General features: G+C 38.1%; 1 protein-coding gene across 2 annotated transcripts; it reads left to right on the top strand.

Moving 5' to 3' along the window:
• Positions 1 to 10457: 10457 nt before the first annotated feature.
• LOC141804474 (histamine H3 receptor-like) lies at positions 10458 to 17130 on the top strand. Of its 2 annotated transcripts, XM_074688916.1 has the most exons (5): positions 10458 to 10535; positions 10864 to 10916; positions 11000 to 11250; positions 11756 to 11922; positions 15242 to 17130. In XM_074688916.1, the coding sequence occupies exons 2-5, from the start codon at positions 10891 to 10893 to the stop codon at positions 15992 to 15994; spliced, it is 1197 nt and encodes a 398-aa protein (XP_074545017.1). In that variant the 5' UTR covers positions 10458 to 10535; positions 10864 to 10890; the 3' UTR covers positions 15995 to 17130. The 2 variants fall into 2 exon arrangements, with proteins under 2 accessions (XP_074545017.1, XP_074545018.1); XM_074688917.1 differs by having other exon boundaries at positions 10517 to 10535; positions 10867 to 11250.
• Positions 17131 to 22832: the final 5702 nt, after the last annotated feature.

Here is a 22832-nt window from a genome sequence, read left to right as displayed (position 1 = left end):
GTTTTACCTGTTTCGCAGGATTCGTTTTGTTAATTGAGGTCCTATTCCTGGGACCTGTAAAACACAGACACACACACACACACACACACACACACACACACACACACACACACACACACACACACACACACACACACACACATATATATATATATATATATATATATATATATATATATATATATATATATATATATATATATATATATATATGTGTGTGTGTGTGTGTGTGTGTGTGTGTATAAGAATGTCCCCACTCCGTATCTCTTTCAGTTAGTAGGTCGTTGGTCTGAAAAACGTTGAAGACCCCTGCATTTACTTTAAGTACCAATCTCTTATGAGCCATTCCTGCTTTTTGATTACGTGAGCAAAACATTCCCCCAGTAGGTGGTGATCACGCCTCACTCTGCTCTCCCTCATTTCACCCTACCTGAACGACTTTCGACCACATGGGATAGGCAAACTAAATATAAGAAGGGGGTTGGCTTAAAAACAGCAGATGAAGACGTGACCATAGTGTTAAAAATTTGTGTTTTAGTTGCTAATGCTGTTGGTTGTCATCTAATTACTCACCAGAGTCCACTCCTTCTATTGTGCACTAGATGGAAGTATTTCATCCACCCTGTGATGTCCAGACAAACAGCAATTGTTTCCCCTGTTCCTGCCAAGAAGACCGTTGCAAGGAAGAATCACAGGCAAACGCTAAACCCTCTCCTCTTAATTGTGCTCAACTTTTGATTTAAAGGTCTGTGGCTGCAGACATTCCTGACCTAATAAAGGTCAGCTCTTAGTGTGACACTGAAGGATCTATTTTAACAAATTTCACCCCCTGTGGTGTGTATGTCTGGCTGAGAGGGTCATATGAAGTCTTGATGTAAAGCAGACATCCGTTGGAAAGGAGTTTAAACATAAGCTACTTGTCACCTTTGGCACAAAAAAAATAAAAAAATAAATAAATAAATAAATAAATTAAAAAAAAAAAAAAAATATATATATATATATATATATATATATATATATATATATATATATATATATATATATATATATATATATATATATATATATATATATATATATATATATATATATATATATATATATATATATATATATATATAAATAAATAAATAAAACTATGTAATCTTAGTGGTCAGTGTAACTATTTTATGCAACATCACTTCATTTCAGTTATTTACTTCATTTATTTATTAGGTCATATTCACTTCAGGATAAACATATTTATGCAAATTTTGCTTTTTCAATTTTAATATTGCTTTCACTACAAACAGTAAAATATGCCATAATTATCAGACTGTTCAGACTAAACTATAATGCCTCACTCAGTGTATTTTTTATAATGCTTTTACAGTTTTCGACCTGTGCCAGCTACTCACAAAGGAAATTGTGTATTTATAGGAAACATTTGTGTGTATTATTGTTATCTATCATTAGCTTTTATCACCCCCTGAACATTTTTTCAACCTTTATCACTTGTCTATTTCTATGGATTTAAATGTTTAACCATCTTTCAATTTTTTTAAGTGATTTTCTCCTGTGAAGAATCAATAAGTGCTCAAGCTTTCTGTCTTATCTGAAAAGAACATCATATTATATGATTGGTCTGAGCAGAAAGCATCCAAAAAATAACTGCTGGATACATTTTCACAAACAAACCAAAGGGCACAGGTCCTGGAAAAAATGGAAGATATCCCAAATGATAACAAACACCTCTACAAAAATGAAAAATTGACAGGTACTCAGTAAGTAAACATTGGCTAAAAAACAATGTTTGTCATTGTTATGCCAGTCCCAGGCATCTTTTTCATTTGATACCATCATGACTGTTTTGCCAAAATGATGCACACCATTAGAGAGAAAATGTGCCCGCTCACCTGTTTACACAGTGTGGGTGGCTCCATGCTGAGGAAAGAAAAAGCCACTTCACAGCTTCCTTTCAGTCAGTGTTCTTATCTGGCTGTTGCTCATAATTACTGTCATGCACTACATACAGCTTGAAGGCTAAGCTTCTGTCTGTTTAGAAATTTATCATGGCTTAAAGGTGGGGTTTTTTTTGTAAGGATGGTTTATTTTACCACTATAAAGAGATTTTTAATGGATCTATCCTTTAACTAGACATGACTGCACATAGCGCTAGTTTAACACCTTAAGAAAGCCTTTTAGGGACTGAATTAAAAGCATAGTTTTTCTTTTTCCTTTAATAACAAAAGCCACTATGTTTCACTGATAAACACATATCAGTCACCCGTTATCATCAGGATGTATTTAATTAAAGTGACATGGAAGTTATAGAAACAGAGACGTTAATCAAAGCATATTCATCAAATCATGTCTGGTGAGGGAGAGAAGCGCACTGGGCTAGTTCCTGCTAATTAGCATGGCAATTATTGTAAGCTGTCACACTTCTTAAGCAACAGGGTGGACTGTGTGTGCTCCAGAGCGTAATCCCTCACAAATTACAAGATAATGGAGGCAAAGAGAGGCCACTGCTTCAAAAGGAACCACAAGATAGAATCCCCAGCTGAGACATTTTAGGGACTGGCAGGGACAGAGACAGACAGCCAGTGAGGAAGTGAAAGGTAGAGAGAAGTACAGCATGTAGTCCCTTTACACAGAGCAGTCTGAATAGGAGAAGCTTCTTTGACTGCTAAGTTAAGTGATCGGAGACAAAGGAAACAGGTTTGATAAATTCTTTTTAAAATACATTATGAGTCTGAAACATAAAATTAATCCCTTTGGAAACTTAGAATTTCAAATATTCAGGTTTGGGTGCAGTGAATGTCGAACATTTCTCTTCTTACCTGAGGCATACAATTACCACTTCAAAGCTTTTTCCAGTGTCAGACATTTATGGTTTCAATGTTTTCCCATGATGTTGCAGGTGTTCTTGTAAAATAAAATTCTGTCAGGAATTATATTAGAAAATTGCCCTCCGAAAAAGTTTGAATGCATGTTTTGGCTGACCATCCAGTCTGGTAAGTATTCTCCTCCTGGTGTCAGTCTTAGACCAGTGTAGGATTATTACACAAAGAGATGAGCAACATGCTGTTTGTCAGACATGTTCTTGTGGCATTTTAAGAAGGACTTGAGAAAGGAACAGCAGCAACATTTAAAATGCACTAAATTGCTTTGCTTATTTGAAAAATAAAGATTAAACAAAAAAAAATATGAATAGCTAAGAAAGAGGAGAAACTTTTAATGCTTTCTGCAGGACAGTTGACTGCTACACCTCAGTGTGCAGCCCTTTGCCTGGGTGTCGAGAGATGAAGTCCACATTATCTGGTTTATTACTTCAATAGTATTATCTAAATTAAGTTACTAACTACTTCTTTTTTTAATTAAGTAAAGAAAATACTTCCCCATAAAACAGCAGATTCTTAACTTTGTTTGATATACTGTATGCAGCCTATGTGAAAGAATCCAGTGAGAAGGAGAAGAGAAATATGACAGGAGCTACAAGCCCATGCTGCATCAATTAAGCACACAACTGTCTTTTTTTAATTGCTGGAAAAGTGTATTTCACAACAAAACATACGTGTATCCAACACATTATACAACACGTTCTAAAATTCACATTTGGATTTGGGCTCATACCTCATCCAGAGACAGAGGTGCAGACGTCTTTGCAGTTCTTGTCTTGAGAAATGATTGTCTTTCTTCAGCCTTGTGCTTTATTCATTCTGACACATGTTTCTCCTTTGTGTGATACAATATATTTTTTTGTTCACAGTGAATTTTTTAAGACTATTTCCTGCTGCATCTCCCATCAGCTAACCCCTCACATCATGCAGAAATTTTTAGTAGGAGGCTGGCAGGAAAAAGTTCCTTAAACAGGGTTCCTGCGGATCCTTGAAAAGTCTTAAAAGGCATTGAATTCATAATTCTAAAAATAAGGCCTGAATTGGCATTAAAAAGTCTTAAATCCAAATTTCAAAAGTCTTAAAAATTTGAACACATTGGTTACATTTATGTTAGTTTGAAGTAAAAAAAAAAAAATTAAGTAACATTTATCTATTTTACTAAATAATTTCCTGAATTACTCTCGTGGCAACATCGTGTAATCACAACAGCGGAACTAAGAAAACGGTGATGTGGTTGCACCAGGAACTTTTAAAGCAGACACGTGTCTTGGTTCTACTTAGAGTGCCTGGAGAGAGAAAAAAATTAGGAAAAATTGGCAAAAAAAATCCAAAAGTGGCCTAGGAAAATTGAATATGGCAGCAAAATTGAGAATTAATTTTGAAATTAAATTTTAAAAAACTGTAAAAATTCCAAAAATGGTTGTGACAGTGGATGGGGGCAAAAAAGGCATAAAGTTGTAAAAATTGGGTTAAAAAAAGGTCAAAAGTGATGTTTTATGTAAAATAAACATTGGGTTAAAATTGCCTCTAACCCAGGTAATTCATGTGGTGTTTTTGTTTGTTAGTTTTGTTTGTTTCAATTGTGGTTCGTTGTGGACTTGTTTTTAAATTTGATTTCCAACGTCATTAAAAAGTCTTAAAAAGTCTTAAATTGAACTTGCCTTGAGCTGTAGGAATCCTGTTAAAGTCAGTTTGGGAAAATGCCGTCACTGATAGTTGCTCAGATTTGATACATGTACAGTACATCAGGAGATGTCATGCTACTCTCCTGGACAAATCACTTTTTATTGGTCTTCTCATCTTTGGCTGGAAAATAAAGGGAAATATCACAGTTTTGATTCATATTCATATAACAACAGCTGTAGAGTATTCAAAAGCAAATTAAAGCATGTAGTTAATTATGGGAACATACCAATTTGCATAATCTGTGTTTTTAGAGATTTTGCCAGGTTTCACTACATTAGCTAAAAATGTGTCAATTACTTTTTCTTATATTCTCAAAGCCTGAATATGGTGCATAGGGGTAATTTAGAGTTCTCTTTGATCACTGATAATACGTGTATTTAGGTTTTTAGTATCATGAAATACTCAATGAAAAGAGACATAAAGGGTGGGAAACAGGGATGCACAGATTAGTCAGATTATAGTTTTCGAAAGGAGTTAAAAAAAATGGAACAAGTCAAAATTGTGTGATGACGAGGCACACCCACAGCATTTCATTGAGCCTGTGTGGATGTGGAGCAGGAGGTAAATGCCAGCACCCTTCATCTCAAAGGCAGCCCTGCCAAACAGACTGAGAGTCTGTGAAACCATCCAAATGTGAGTTCAGCTTTCTCATTAGCGATCAGCATTTATTATGTTAAGTACTACCGCTCCCATGTGATGTGATGTGGAGACTGACACTATCTCTAAAAATGTTGCTATGATCAAATGACCATTTGTCAGCAGCATGCAGCTGCAGCCCTGAATCCTAATGGTTGAGTTTAGTTTTAGTTTTTTTTTTTTTTTTTTTGAAAAAATCTGTGACTATTCCTTTAAGATCTTTTAAAAATACAGTCACACCATAGACTGTATATAGAGTGGACAGCGTGGTTTTGCCATTTATCATTGTACAGTTTTGAAGCCAAAATACCTCAGTCACAGGCACAGCCATTGAGCAGTTGTGCAGCCTGAGTCTGCACATTAGAGACAATGGGGGATTCTGGGAGAATCTGAGTGGAGCTGGGTGACAAAAATCATATATATATTTTTTTCTTTTGAGAGTCTAATCACTTCTTGACTCTACCCCCTGACATATTTTACAATCCCTGAAAAAGATGCACAAGAACTGCAGCTGTCAATCATCGTTAAACGTTACGCAAAACCTCGTTTTTAACTTCGTATAACCAATGAAAACAAAACTTTTCAGGGAAAAGAGGACTTGAATACAAGACAGCCAAATGAAATCTTCAAATCACCACAACAATCAGATGTTAGAAACATTTCGACGAGGTGCATTAATTTTTTTCAGTTTGACCACAGCCCATCTGGAATGGCTGGAAAGCCAGATTTTTTAACCTATACTGCAGCTAGCCACCAGGGGGAGCAGTTTTTGTGGAGACCTCACTTCGAGCCGAACAAGTGGACGTCCATTTTTTTTTACAGTCTATGGATCACACATGTCTTTCGTAGTTTCCTCAATGGGTTATTGTTGAAAACACACATCAAGTCCCATTTTGAATGCTTTCTGAAGTTAAAAAAATATTTTTCTTGTGTTTTGCATTCAGGCGGCATTACTGTGCAGTGGTAAGCATTGTTGTCTCACAACAAGAAGGTTCATGGTCCAAATCCCAGGCTGGGCAGGAGTCTTCAAGTTCTCCTTGTGCATGTGTAAGTTCCCTCTCATCGTCCTCACTTCACAGTCCAAAAACATGCTCATCATGTTGATTGGTCTCTCTGATGAGTATGTCTCCTACTTTTAAATAGATTTTTTTATTTTTCCCTTCACAACCGAAGAGATTTACACTGAGATTGCCTTTCAATTTGTTCAAATATATGGCACTATTTATACATAATTAATGAGTGCACCATGCTTAATCTCATTTTAATTTTAGCAATGATTACTATGGATAGGCACGCTGTTACAGTATGATATTACCAGTACTCCAGCCCAGCACAAAAACACAAACACTTGAATGCTGGAGTAATGGAGAGCCACAGCAGGGCTCGGTGTAATCGGCAACACTAGAGTTTGTTTGTACCCTCGGTGGCTCTGCTTTGTTTCTGAGGGCCCTCCATTTCCAGATGACTCGTTGCACTTGCACCTGCCAAATTGATTGCTTCCCTGACACACTTTCCTTGCATAATGTTCAATATGTATGCAGCAGTTTAACATATTTTACACATGCAATGCATAATGAGATTTAACAACATACACCTGTGGAGATGCTGCTCCAAGTATCTTATTGTTCCACTCTTTGTTTTCGAGAACACTTAAAGGGAATGAACTTTAAATCAATGATTTAATACCAGCATTGAGCTTCACATTATATATGACAGTTATGTGATAATTGGTTATGATATGATATTAATCTGATGTAAGTAAAAACAAATGTCAGGAGCAAACATTAAGTTCAGCTGAGTTAAACTGGTGCTAAGTTTCCAAACTTCTTCTTCTTACCCTAAGCAGATGTTTACCTTTACTGGAGACAAATCAGTGGCTTTAGAAAGTTCAGCCTCACTTAGAATACCAGGTGTGCCATCCATGTTTATATGGATATATATATATATATATATATATATATATATATATATATATATATATGGTCTGTGATAGCTATATATATATAAACTGTAATCAACATGTAGAAATTGGATCTGAGGTTGAGACGGTCCTTTGCTCAACCTCCCATTGGTCAAATTAAGGGAGACATTGGTGGTCTTCACTAATGGGAAGCTCCATATGACACAAGTATGATCAACCATTGGTCAGATTCTACATCCAGAAGCTTTTATTAACACTTCCTTCATGCACAACAAAACAATGAGCATCATAAAAAAGAGCCCTTCAGCACTTCCCTACTGCAAAGTGAGAAGGTGGTGGTTCCATTTGAGGGTAAATTTGTAGTAATTCAAGTCAGGCTTCTTCAGTCACTTCTGCTGTTCTGTAGTGTTTCTCATTTTCGTAGGACCACAGCTGTGGGGATGACAGGGAAGTAACAGAATGCAAATGAGGCTTCCAGCTTACTCTGTTGTGTGTCCAGAAAGATGTTATACACATACAACTATCAGCTTTCCCCAAAACAACACAAGAATTGATTGTAATCGACGTTTAGTGTTAGTTGTGTAAACTGGTAAATGAACCTAACTTGATAACACTATAAAAAACGAAATGTGCTTCGGATTTTGTTTGACTTACATTGAGTCAACATTAGGGATGGAAATTGATAAGATTTTGTCAATACCGATGCCCTTATCGATTCTGCTTATTGATCTGATTCTTTATCGATTCCCTTATCAATCCCTGTTGTGAATGTTCTTGGTACAAAAAGTAGCTTTACAGGTTTTCTGTGTCAACAACATTTAATTGAGTTTATACTGTAAGTGAATAAAATGTAATTGGTCCCTGAGTCTGGATATTTCTGGGCATAATTAAACAGAAACAGGTAAAAACTGCACACAATGTGACGTTGATGTACTGTGTTGTAATATATTATAATTCAAGTAGGCCATCTAGTGTCTCAAAGTGGTTATAGCAATGGTTTAAGTTGTTTGGAAGCTTTCTGTAGTTATGAAGTCAGCCATTCAGCCTTTCAATTAACCGTTAGCTTTTGATATTTTGAAATTCTAAGTATTTTTTTTTTTTACAAAGAGTTGATGTGATAGGTTTCTGTGATAAAAGTTAATATTCTATTCTGAGGCTGAAGTTATATTGATGTACGCTAACTGCTAGCATATCAATGCAGTTTCCATATACGTAAGTATCAAGCTTGCGCTATTTTATTATCTTGGTAAATAAGGTGATTTATGCCATTTTGAATGTACTGAATATGAATCTCCTGAGAGAGAGTAATGTACATTTCTTTATGAAGTCAGTTCTTCAGTAAAACTTGAATCTGAGTTTTCTTGGGAAACGTTAACTAACTGCTAAGCTAAGATAACTGCAGCAGACTAGTTGACATAAGGCCCGGCACAATGTAAAGATTTAATAAGGGAATCATGAGCACAAAGGCTAACGTGAAACGAACAAGAATAGAACAGCTAATAAATATGAATTACTACTTTTTCCACAGGGGAACAAAAATCATGAAAGTGCTCATGTTTGGTAAAGTTTTGAAACATTGTATCGATAACAAGGATGTACTTCTATATAGGATACAAACAGGACACTTTAATGTGTATTTAAAGTACATACACTAGCCAATCATAGCACAAGAGGTTAAGGAATAACTCTGATAGAAACAAAACAACTATGAAAGAGTGTTGTGCTAACTAGACACGTAATGCTCCCAACATGTCAATAGGAAGTTCACCATATGATGAATTAAACAGCTTCTTTTTTTAAAAATAGATTTTTATATAAGCAAGTTCAGTACAATGAAAGTTTTTGCCTTGAGAAGAACACATTTACCACCAATTCAGTTGGTGGTCTGTTCAAACTTGAGTCTGTCAATAAAATGAAGAATGAGATTACGTCAGCTCTGGTTGGTAGATGACTGGCAGGACATAACCAGGACATGTCTCACAACACCAGGCTGCCAGTTGTGCTACATATGGACGGCTACTTAACTTAAGTACAAACCAACAAAGTTTGTTTGTTGTCACGTTAGCCTACAGTTGCATTGCAGCACCGGACTGCTACATATAGCCAGCTACTGGCATACCAACAGTACAAACTTACATTTGTTTGTTGTCAAATTTCAAACAACAGTGCTATGTAACTGTACTGAAAAATACCTCACATCAACATGCTGTATTTGGTAAAAAGTTGTCTTGAACAAAGAACATTCTTTCCAAAACAAGCACACATATTGTTGAAAGTCACATCTTCACAACAGTGCACATGAGAAGGTGGCAAGGCAGTCCAATCAAAACAGATCCTCCTCATAGCATCTTTAATACAGAGGTTAAGAAAAAGTAAACTTTCATCATCTTCTTGGTGTGAAAAGGTTATTGCAAGGCGTGTAGATAATCAAAAACAAAAAAGAAATCTGTCGGATGGGAAAAGCTATCTACTATCCATTCTTGGATATTCTCTCTCAACTCCAACCACATACTCGCTCCTCAGATCTCTAGTTGGTCCATGGATAATAATACTAGCACTGATAAAAGAAGTCTTGTTTAAATATGCTGTACTGATCATCTAACAACCTTGGCTACTACAGAAAATGAAAAATGTACCTTTGAGAGGCAAGAAGGTGGCCAATGGGTTTGGATGGGTTTAGGGTAAGTTTCATCATTCTAGTCTGCGATGTTGATTTAAACAATAAGACCTATTAAAACCATCCCTCCATTTCCTAACTTGCATGAAAAGTTCAAGATTTTTTTAAATGGCAAAGCATGACATATCAGACCTGGCAGGTGATGGTGGGAGAAAAATTATCTTTTCGAAACATGATCATGACTATATATTGATAAAAAAAAATACCTTAAGTATTGATTAAAACTTTTAAAACAAGACATCGGAAATGATGATATGCTTTTTCAAAAAGCGTGGGAGAAGTCAAATTGAACGTTTAAAAAGTGATAGAGTTTATAGCTTCAAGGTTATTTTAATTAAACACTTGCTTGTGCAGTGCCTCGAGCATGCCCTGTCAACAAAGTCTCTGTCCATAACATGTATTCTAGGCGACCTGAGGGCATGCCTAGCATGCATGATGCGTAGTTTATGTCGCCTTGTAGCGTGCAGGTGCATATTTCTTTGTCTTTTCTGCTAAGGGGCGGTGTATAAGCCTCTACATGAGGGTTTGATTTTAGACCCCAAGTGGTTTCGAAGAACTGACGTCAGCTGCTAATGCAGACCACCACAACCAGGTTGACCTATATGGAGTCAAAATAGCGCGTGGTAGTCAAATACCGCACGTGTGAAATCATGTACACCGCTCGTGAGACGTTATTTTGCGCGTGGTAGCCTATTATTGTCCCTGTTTTGACTCCGTAGACCTACTAATCCAAGTAATGATCCATATAATTAAAATATATAACCATCTTGCTTCACAGTGGACTTTTCCAAATTGTTGTATGGACATCCAAGTAAAGACCTTAGAACTTATCTGTGCATGGAACTAGTCGTGAGAGCCTCGTCACTGACAGACTATAATTCATATAGTATCTGGGACTTACGACGTGTAACAAAGCTAGTCTTTTGCAGGAGTTACCCTGCACAGTGAGGCTTTTAATTTCTGTCAATGCCTCACTAGTCCAGTGCCCATGCAGCCTGCGTTTTTTGGAGATCGTCGTGCGCTCTCTCCTGGACTCCCCGTGACATTGTTCTCTCTTTCAGCAGGAAAGCGCCGCGTTCAGAGCATGTATGGGGTGCTGGATGCTGTCTGCTCGGTTGGTTACCTGTTGCTGCTGCGTTGCCTCAAGTTCCGGGTTATTTTGAGGATTTAACTGCAGTATCGTCCCTCTCACATTAGCACAATGTCGGGGAAAGAAAGTGACTCCAACTTCAGCCGGTACTATTTCGACAATCCCTCATCCAGAGTCCAGCACAGCTTCGTCTCCTCAGGACCTATGTTTGTCGTTTTGATGGTGATGATGGTGACTTTGGTTGTAGTGATTGTTCTGGGAAACGCGCTGGTTATTCTGGCCTTTAAAGTGGATAAGAGTTTGAGAAAACAGTGCAATTATTACTTCCTGAATCTGGCAATATCAGATTTTCTTGTAGGTAAGTCCAGCCTGAGCCTTTCTAGTGTAGTCCAATGACAGAATACAGAGTTAAAAATAAAAACCATAGTAAATGTTTGTATTTATGGCTTCAGCTGTTTTAGTGCTTAATGCAGAAGACTTTTTTCTCTGCCTTTCAATTTCCAAGAGGCTACTAGTTATTCCACCATACACTGTTTTTTCACATCTCAGTTGTCACACTTTGTTCTTTCCTTTAAGTTCAAAAAGCCATTTCATCATCACTGAGGCTTCATTAATTGCTTACAGGATATTTTGATATTACTATTAAAAGTATAAGGGTCAACAAGCTTTCCCTTTAAATTTATATCTGTGTACAATCCACCCTTACATGATTGGATGTGTGCAACAACATCATGTAATGTAGTGCTATGAATGACTGTTGCATCTATCTTTAGTAAATATAAGCAAAAACAGGACTCTGAAATTGTTTTGCTGTCCTGTATACACCTAAAAGTCTTCTTTCTTTCCCCAAACTGTTTTCCCAGGTGCTTTTTGCATCCCTGTCTACATTCCATACATCCTCACAGGAAGGTGGACACTGGGCAGAGGACTGTGCAAATTATGGCTGGTCATGGACTACCTGCTTTGTTCTGCGTCTGTCTTCAATATTGTTCTCATCAGCTATGACCGCTTCCTGTCAGTCACCAGAGCTGTGAGTGGATCATTCTGCACTTCACATCTGTTATGCACACACAATCTTAGTGAATAATAACTGTTGTTACAGTACTGTGCAAACATGTCTCATGTATTTGTGCAAGAATCTTAAATTTGTTATGGATGGACAAAATAGTTTACTTGATTCAAAACTTGTTGATATTAATTTCCCCTTATTTTAACTCAGACCATTTTGTCTCCTACTCGCATGGGGATAATGAGCTAAGATGTCAAGACAATCAAGTGACTGTACTAAAAATAATGTCATTTTTCATGTTGACTCATAAGCTAAAGTTGCAAGTAGCCTTTTTTAAACCAAAAATAGAGAGGACATCTGACGAGTTGCAAGCTAAGCCTTCTGACAATCCCACATACTTGAATGTGTGGGATGCAGTGTAAAGATATGTTTGCCAACATTTGAACTTCTCCCTCACTCATCATAGTATTAACCATTATAGCACAGTGGTGTGGCCCAAAAAGTGGGGAATATCAATGCTGATTGATTCTGTTTACATCCCCCTTTTAGTTGCTGACCAATAAGGACAGAAGCATTTTTCTTGGCACAATTAGTACTCCAGACATTTTTAGATTTAACTTTGGAATACAACATTGTAATTGATTTTAATTTCTGCCATTTGGGCTCTGGACTTTGGCTTGACATAAGAGGAAAATGAGTGTTGGATGTTAAAAAAGGTTGAAGCTAAATACCCATTTCTCCAGTCATTCCAGTGTCCATAGCTAGTGATATGTGGTTAATTTCTGACTGGTGAGTCTCCTTGGTCATTGTTAGGGGCAGTGTCTCCTCATCCTCCCAAAAGTGCCCATCTGCAGAGGTTAATCCTTCCTGACCCGTTCAGGCCCAGTGCCACCCCTAATTATAGCCCTACCCCATGATGAGGATAGAAAGAAGTCACATTTTTGACTTTGGGACAGACTAGGCTTCAGAAAACATGCAGAAATCAACACAAGACTGTTCAGATTTCAGTTTTGAGATGAACAACACACAATACTTAATTTTACACTTCAGCAGACACAGATAATTTCATGTAAGTCCACATGTCAGCTACACTGCTTTACTACTCTGAAATACAATTGCACAGTTTTGGCAAAGTCGATATACTATTTTCTGCCTGTCTTGGCTTGATAAAGCAGTTTGCATCTCCAAGCGTCTTCAACCGTTCGCCCCATTGAGCCTTTTGTTGGGGCTTTTCTGTGTATTAGCCTGCTGACTGTATTCTACGCTCTTGTGTATTAACTCAAAGGTGGGATGAGGTTTGGCATGGTAGACAAAGAGAGTGTTCTGTTTCCTTTCACGAGCAAACACTTAACATCAGAGCGCTGAATACAAATAACACCAGAGAGAGAGAGAGAGGGCCTCGTCTTTAATTAGCCAGCTTTGATCATTGAGATCCTCCTCTGTACCATCGTCCTTCCAACCTGGAGAGATCAATCAGAGCCAAACAGGCCACCAGCAGCCACAAAGCTTTTTACTAAAAGCATTTCCCTCTGAACATTCAAACACAAAGCAGTGTTGACAGCAACAGGACAAAGTTTATGCTTTAAAAGAGGAGATGGTGTCACATTGGTTTTAAGATGACAAGTTAGCACATTAACCATATGCTAACTGGTCAGTGATTGAGAGGGTATTTAACTCAGTATGTTATCTCTGAATATCAAGGTAAACTGAGTCATGAGTTTGTCGAGAGATAACATTCCCTTGAGTAGAAGCACTTTTTATCTATCTATCTATCTATCTATCTATCTATCTATCTATCTATCTATCTATCTATCTATCTATCTATCTATCTATCTATCTATCTATCTATCTTTTGCAAAAAAAATTTTTAACACAGTAATGGGCTAATTGTTGTCCCTGGGTTTGAAGGCTTTCACTGAACAACTGTGTAAAAGGGTTTGTTTGAATCTATGTTCTATGGTGGCCAGTAGGTGTCAGTCAATTTTCAAATGCCACAACACAGTGGAAGTACAGCCACAGAAAACTTGTGAAAGTAAGTAAATTATTTTCTTTTTCAACTTCTATGATGAATATAGCTTTGTATGGGTGTCACCTTGTGATAACCTTCATAGTATTTATATTTCTTCATTTACCAGTAGTCATCTTATTTTTAGCTTTATGAATCAGTGATGTCATAAAGTTGGCATTATAGCTATATTTATTCATTCATTCAAGGTCCGAACTGCTTATCCTGTTCAGGGTTGCGGGTGGCTGGAGCCTATCCCAGCTGTCGTTGGGCGAGAGGCGGGGGACTGGTCGCCAGTACAGGGGCTGACACAGACAGACACAACTTTTCACGTACACATTTAAACCTATGGGCAATTTAGAGTGTTAAATTAACCTGATGATCATGTTTTTAGACTGTGGGAGGGGGGAGAACATGCAAACTCCACACAGAAAGGCCCACAGGCCAAGCTGGGAATCAAACTGGTGACCTTTTTGCTGTGAGGCCACAGCGCTTACCGTTGCGCCACCGTGCAGCCCGGGCTATATTATCATAATGGCAAAAACAGAAAGCAGTCATTCACCTACTTTCACAGCTTTTCTGTGTCTTTTACAATAACTGTCTTCTTAACTTCTGTTGAGTTGTGGCTTTTGCATTCTAGTTGTGGCTTTTTGGACTAGACCTACTAGCCACCGTATTGTTCTCTAACTGAAGGCTGTGCTCCATCTTCATCAAAACAGCAACTTTAAGAAACTGATGTTGCATAAAAACCAAATATCTTTATTGGTTTCTTCTTCTTCTTTATGTTCATTTTACATTCCAGCTGACACCTGAGTTATTTCACCAATGAATATTTAAAATCTAAAACATACCAACATACAACAAAGTGTGTATAATACATGGCACATGATGATTTTCATTCAAACCAACTCTTTTATAAAATACTGAATGCAGTTAAATGCATCACAAACCAAACATCTGTGTTTAGGAGAAATAATAAAACTTGCATAGGTTGTTCTTCCTGCACATTAATAGCTGCAATCTTTTAATTCTATATAAAAATGTAAGAGAACAATATGTCCGACTGCTCAGTGTTTAACAACTATATAAAATGTGATTGCACTTTTACTTAAGGAAAGAAATAAAAAGAAATCTCAATACCCAGTGCAATTAAATGAACTCTGTCTACCTTTTATAAAGCTAAACATAGCGTACTTAAGGAGGAAAAGCCTTTTTGCCCTCTAGATATATCTTCAGTAATGGTTGCATGTAGTAATTGTGCATAAAATTGCTTGACCCTTCACTAGCAGTGTTGGTCTAAGTATATTTTCTGACTTATGCCTACATTTACTGCAGGTGAGTTACCGTGCCAGGCAGAGCATGACTCATCGAGCCATAATCAAGATGATTGCTGTCTGGGTGCTGGCCTTTGTCCTGTATGGCCCAGCCATCATATTCTGGGAGCTAGTGGTGGGCAGGAGCCGCGTGCCAAAGGATGAGTGCTTTGCCGAGTTCTATTACTCTTGGTACTTCCTGCTGAGTGCCTCCATGCTGGAGTTTTTTTCTCCTTTCATCTCTGTGGCATTCTTCAACCTCAGCATTTACCTCAGCATACGCAGGAGGAGGCTCCACAGCAGGGAGGCCAAGCTCCAACTTCAACTGAGCGAAGCAGCCTCTGCCCAGGGGGAAGGTGTCCCTCTGTCCCACAACATGGGCTTTGGGATGAAACTGGCTGTAAGAGGCTCCATCCACTCTCAGACCTCCTTTCCCAGCTCGGGTAAGCTCGATCCCTCGACCAGCAGGGCGGCCCAGCCCAGCCGTCTGTCCAGGGATAAGAAAATTGCTAAGTCCCTGGCTGTCATAGTGTGTGTGTTTGCCATCTGCTGGGCACCATACACCCTACTGATGATCATCCGTGCTGCCTGCAGAGGGCGGTGCATCCAGCATCACTGGTACGAGGTCACCTTCTGGCTCCTGTGGCTCAACTCTGCCATTAACCCATTCTTGTACCCGCTTTGCCACAGCAGCTTTCGCAGAGCCTTCAGAAAGATCCTGTGTCGGAGGAAGCGAACAACTCCTGCATCATGTGTGCTTCGTGCTGGTCAGTGAGGACAACAGATGTAGACCACAACTATGGATGGGACTCAAAATCTCGGGCATGAAATTCACAGTTTTAGATTTTAAAGACAAACATTGCACAAGAGTTTTTCATTGAAGCTACAGAAAGTAGTGTTTTGTTCAGCAGCTCAGTATTTGGATAAATAAGGTTATTACTGCACAGCATGATTTCATCTTTGTAAATCTTGTTTTCATGTGTATAACGGAAGGAATCAGAATATCTTAACTAAGTTGTATATTATAGATTTTAGTGATTTTTTTTTGCACACTTGATAAAAGTTTAGTTATGCTTTTTTGTTTAACTAGTCTGAGACAAAACAGAAAAAAAATCAGACTGAACTATTTCTTCCAACCTGTCTATAAATACTGTGCATACAACATAACATTTAATAAGATATGCTGATTGTGGACTGTATGTATCTGTATTATTACTGTAAAACGAAGTATTTAACTCAATGAAAAATTGTCCAATTATGTGGGTGTTGTCATGTGAACTGCAAAAACTGATGCTTTATCACTTTTATTTGTCTTCTATGGGTAGTGCTTAGATCAAAAGCAGCTAATAAGTGATGTACACGTCTGCATGTTTTTTAGCTTGCAAGTTAAATTGTAAACAGATCAATTTCAGCATTTGCTGTAACAAAGTTTACAATTTTTGACATTTTTTGAAGTAAATTGATAAAAAAACAAGTCCCATTGCTTATAACGTTAGTAAAACAATCTGTTTTTTTAAGAGCACCCATTTATACAACAGATGAGTACTGACTGTTTATTATTTCTTTAAAGTAAAAAAAAACTTTTTTCATCTGACTGTTATAATATTATATACAATTTTGCTTATTTTAGTGCTCATTTGGAAAGTAACCTGTTTTGAAACGATACTGAAACATTTGTTTTTCTGTGATCGGTGAGTGTATGTAAAGAAATGCACCACTAGATGTCACCATTAACCTTCACAGCTTCCTGTGTGTGTGGCACTGAACTTCGTTTCATCCTTAACTGGAGTCAATTTGTGAGATTGGCCCTGGTTTCCGTGAAGTGTTTTTTATATTATGGATTGTGTTTGCATTGATTGTGTTTAACACATGACATATTTTTGCACCAGAACTCGGACTGTAACAGAGAAAAGTAAGCTGAACAAATGAGATTAAATGGAGATATTACATCGTCACAGTGAGTCAGAGTTTTGTCGAAAAATATATTTTGTAACCACAAAACTTAAATAGTTACAGTGTGTGCGTACATACTATATGTTTGGTGACTTATTGCATGTTTTAAGGGCTGTTATGGTAGCAGTGCAGAAGTATTTTAAGGGATTTAGTCTGTTTCTCTTGGTTTGCAAGAAAGTTAAGGTATGAATGAAAGATAAATAATTCATTTATGTGTTTGTTTAAGTGGAGGAAACTAAAAAAAAAGAAAGAAAGAAAGAAACATAATGCTGTTAATGGGTGAGGAACCTAACGCACAGTATAAAAATAAATGTGCTAAGTTCTTTGTTGCATTTAAAATGTCAATTTGACATCTAAGTGGGTCATTGCCAAGTGCTGAGTGACTTTTGTTTGATCTGCGGATGAAATGCTGAGAGTGCAATGACATATTAGTATTGTTCTCAGTCTGGTAATGTTTGATTTGATAGATTAAATGAGTTCCTTCCAGATGAAGACTTATTAAACCTGTAATTACATTGTCATGTTACATAGAAGGGGCTACATTTGCAGGTGCCTGGGTCTCACAGGGGACCTACATTGCTCAAATTGTTGCTGTTGCCTGTGTGCACATCTGGGCTCCTGGTCAGGTGCTGGAATAAGGGCACAGCTGCAGGGAACAGGCCTGTGCTCCCCCCCTCTTCCCTCTTTCTCTCTGCCCGTGGTGTGTTGTTGTTGGTGGGGGAGGACAGGAAAACAGGCCTGACCAGAGGGATGCAGACACATTTCCCATGGGGCAACAGAACTGCATTTATCAGCAGGATGGCAGGCCTGCGTTTACTCCCTGTGTATCTAAATGCGACAACGCGAGCTGTATCACCGTGAGGAGCGCATGCACTGTATGCAGTTAAAACAGGAGAGCTACTGCTACTGCTTTGTTGATGGATTAATGGCACGTATGCCAAACTGATTGGCTAACTGACTGATCACTGTGGCTCAGATTGGTCGAGGAGGGGCAGCACTAAGAAGAAAAAATCAGTTTTGATTTTTTAATCATGTGTTCATAGAAAAAAGCAAGTTTCCTTAAAATCCCAATTAGTGTGTTAACGAGAGGTTTCAGTGACTCTGACCCTGAGCAATGTATCTAAAAGCTGTGACCCTGAATGGACGCCACCTGTGCCCTCAAAGTTTATAGAGCTCCATTAGCAGAGACCCAGTCAGTGATCAGACGGAGGAGAAAGCCTTTATAACTTCCCCATGAGAGTATCTAAATAGTTTAAGTCTTATTGGCTCCATTTTAGCACTTTGATAGGATGACTTAATGGTGAAATTTCTTGTTTTTAAACAAGGTGAAACCTCACACAAAACAGAACACAGATGTGTAATGAAACCAGTCAGCAAAAAAGAAAGGAGAGTGACATTTTTGCTAGACTGAGCAGTATCCTACTGATTTTTCTTCTTTTTCTTCTTTTTTCTTCTTTTAAAAATAAGATTAAGGTAGAATATGAAAGTGAACTGCCAAACAGGGCCAAACCACTTTAGTCTGCACATTCAGGTCAAAATTGTGACCTCTTTTGAAGTTGTAGCATCACTTAGTGTATGTTTTCTCCCTGCGTAGGCTGCTCTCTTTCTCAGCTAGCTGCATGTAAACCACTGTTAATATTTCATGAGGGACACACTCCAAAAGAAAATAACCCAGACTATTTCTGCTTTAGTTTTTGCCTTTTCCGTTCTTCCGTTTTTCCCTCCTTCTGCTTTTTTTTTTTCCTGCAGTGTACTTCCTGACTAGAGATTAAATAATTCCATTGGAATCCTCTTAGGATGGGTTCCCAGCACTTGGCAATTAAACAATTACATTTAATCAGCATGGGGCGACGCTTCAAGTCACCCTCATTTCAGACGTTGATTAAAAGCAATTCTGCAGTGGTTATTGCTGTCGACTTTGGAAACTGTGGTTCACTTAGGTTTACTGCGTCTGTGGGGTCAGGTTGGATAGCAATATGGCAGGTTCAGTTGTGGTCGGGAGCTGGATCTGTCTGTGGTGAGTAAAGCAGTAATGACAGAACTCATGGCAGACCTCATATTGTCCCTAAAGTCAGGGCTAGTTAGATTACTTCAAGACATTTTGACCCTACATCAAAGAAGACTGAGACAGAGAAGACATTAAGTTACACATGAGGGAGTCCAGGTCTGGAGGATGTGTGAACATTTTTAACACTTTGTGTATTTGACTGGATCTGCTCACACTGTGAAATTTTGCTTCTTCTTTTTTTGACACCATGACACTGGGACCTCTTTAAAGTTCAACATGGTTTATCAGGGTAAACACACAGTGAAACAGTCTTTATGTTAATTCTACAGCCCACTCAAGCTGTTACACAACTCTTCTGTTAGCTTGGTTAGCATAACTTTAAGCTTGCAGGAGTCCCTTCAAAAATCTATATTTTCTGGGCCAGTTTGAGTAAATACATGTTTCAACAAACTTTAGAAAAAAGTTGGGGTTAAAAATAAATGTACACAGAAATATCGAACAAAGGGAATGGATTTGTTCAAAAGTTAGCCTAATAAATAGCAGCTGACTGGGCTATAGGAGAGTTGAACAGAGAATTAAAGAAAATGTGTAGAAATTGATACATAGAAAGCATACTTCTCTCAGCCTGCATTGCTGCCAGCATAGATTTTAAACTCAGACAGTAATGCCAACAAGCTCAAATAAGAACACTGCATAAGAGACGATCACATTTGCTATGGATAGAATGATTTGAACTTAACATAGTTTTGTCAACATTTAATACACTAGCATTTTGTTTTTTGATTAATTTCAAGCAACAATTTTTATTTTTATTTTTTAATTGATGATGTCTTGCACAGAACTGCCTCTCAAGAATTAGCATCAAAACCTACCCCCTTAGCAAAACATAGCAAATGGTTCACAACTCTTAATCCAACTCTGAAGTTTCTGAAGTGCTGAGTGGACTACACGTTTGGAGTTTGGATCCCACAGGCGACAAAGCTCAGCCACAGTGTTCCACTCTGCAGCTGTGCTCCGGTCAGGTAAATAAAACTCAAGATTCAGATTTTTAAGTTTATTTGTTGTACAAAAGGACACACAGAAGCTCTCTTGCAGTGTGGCAAGTGGTTTATTTTTTCCCCTTAGCGATGTTTAGTGGGATGTGATATTTTTTGGGATGCCGACTGTGCCTGTTACAACACTTGTAGCATACTTTCACAGTAACCATTTTCCTCTGACACCACGCAGAGGTTAGAGTAGCTCAGACGCTGTAACAAAGTCATGATGCGGGGGTCTATCAACAGTTTTAGCGAAGGGCTCTAAGAAATTGTTATAAATTTCACGCTTTGCTGCTGAAAGAACAATTATAACAAGAGAAAAAACAGTTATAAATCCACATTTCAGAGAAAGCATTAGCATTAGCTTGTAACAGCTAACCTTAACATTGCTACTGTCTAGCTAAGAGTATTGAGACCCAAAAGAGCGCTTATAGGTGGCTAATTTCTTGTTGATTCAATTTTCTCCTTTCTTCTAGTATCTTGTAGTAGTTAGGGTTAGGGTTAGCTTGAAAGTAGTGAATGTTGACGTTAGCTTGTCAGTTGCACATAAGTCATCACTTTTTGTTTTAACTTGAAAAATGGCCTCATCATGTTTTTAATTTTACTACTCATTCTTTCAGTCAGTGTTTGATTACAGAGCTTTTGATAGTAGTTTTGAATCAAACTTGTACAGCTTGAATATGAGAACACTGTGGGTTTAGATAATAAGAATATTTTAACATCAGAACACTAGTGTAATGTCAGGGAAAATAATAGACATGTGGATGTGGTTTATTGAGTTAGATTTTTAACTTTTACCTGATTCTTTTTGTGGATTTACAACAACAACAACAAAAAAAACAAAACAAAAAAAACCCAGCAATTTTTAAAATTAAATGCACATTACCCTGTTACATGCATTTATATCAGAGCACTTGAATGCACCATGACACCTACAGTTTCATCACGTCATGCAGTAACATCTCCCCCCATGGCAGCGAACAAGCAGCAAGAGGGCACATGGGAGGAGAGCTTTGTTTGGTTCCATGTTATGCCTGATTGAAAGAGTGCTACATGGCACAGCACCGGAGCGGACTGTATAGTGCAACACAGATGAGTTGCGATGGATACCCAGCCCCCTCTGGTGAAACCCAGGTGCCCCTGTTTCATAAGGCCCCCCTCTGGCTCTCCAGCCCTCTTAATTAGAAGCTTTCATCAGCTGGCACCCAGGCCTTCATGCATCCGTCACTGGCCTCTGCTGCAGAGGAAAGCCAGCACAATGTGGATCTTTAGCTTCGATAAAGATTTGATACATGGATGGGCTTCGGAGGGGCATTTTAAAACTTTGAATTTCCTGGTTTCAAAGTCACGTCATGGCAGCGAGGGGGTAAATACTTTGTCTGCTTTGGCTTTAATAAAGATGGCCAACTGCAGGGAGCAAGCCGTGGTATTCAGTCTCAGCTGCAGACACACACTGTATCAAGACATTGATGATTTTTAGATGATGAAGTCAAATATAGATAAAAGAGTTCACCAGATCGGGTATGATGCCTCTTTCCTGGCGCAGTGTCGCAGTAGCACTGTAACAATAGTCTCTTCTAATGACATTCCCCCAGTAACTTCTTGCCTCTTGTGGTCTCAGGGGAGAAGCGCTACAAAAAGTGATAATTACATGAAATATACATAGAGAATAAAGGGAGCATGTTTACATAACCAGACCCATAAATATCTGACGGAGAAGACATTGTTCTCCGACTCCTTTTAAGCTGATCTCCCAGGGATGCCATTTTAATGACATGATGGTTTAAAGAGATGCTGCTCCATCTCGTTCCATATTTAATTAACTTTTGCTTTTCTGACGCAGAGGAAAAACAGAATAAAGAAGGCGTGATAGAGACAAACACACACGATAGATAGCGGGGAGACAATAACAAATAGCTGGGAGAACAGAGAGGGAGGCAGGGGGAACATGAACGGAGACCTTGTCATGCTTTTGTGAGCTGTTTACAATACAAGAGATGCAAAAAGGGGGTGGGGGAGCTGGAGGAGAGATAGGGCTTAAAATTAAAAAAAGAGAGGGATAGAATTTAGAAAAAGAAGAAAGGAGAAAGCAGAAAACTCAGGGAGAATGTGGGCCTTGTTCTCCCGAGAGGCTCCATTATAGAGCATTTTTTGGTTCATCACCAAAGAGGAAATAATAAACTGACAAAATCTCTTTAACTGACATTTCGAAAAACCTCAAAATAAATTCAACAAAAGTCAACAAAAATAAAATAGAATAAAAAGAAAGCGTTTTTCTTTTTTGTGCTCCACTTTGGCCTCATTCTCCACATTTTTTGAAACACATTCCAATGTTTGTCTGCAACATGTTCATTAAATAAACACACAGCAGATGTCAGTGTGCAAAGATTATTTCACATCCGCCTCAGAATTACATGCAGAGATTTTTAGCTCATTAGGAAACAAGGAAAGAGCCTTCGGATGCACGTAATTGAGCAGAAATAGATTGATTTTTCTGCAAACTTTCATGATTTTTCTGCAGTTTTTGAGCTGTGTCTAACCTTATTGCATAGTGCAAAGCTAAGTGTAATGTAATGTAATGGTCTCTCGCACACACATGCACACACCCCCAAAAG

The sequence above is a fragment of the Halichoeres trimaculatus genome, unplaced genomic scaffold (genome assembly GCF_033239565.1).
Source record: "Halichoeres trimaculatus isolate MK-OKI-2021-1 unplaced genomic scaffold, fHalTri1.1 fHalTri1_scaffold_15, whole genome shotgun sequence".
Lineage (NCBI taxonomy): Eukaryota > Metazoa > Chordata > Actinopteri > Labriformes > Labridae > Halichoeres > Halichoeres trimaculatus.
The sequence above is the reverse complement of the archived record's forward strand: the minus strand, read 5'-3'. Positions and strand labels throughout refer to the sequence as shown.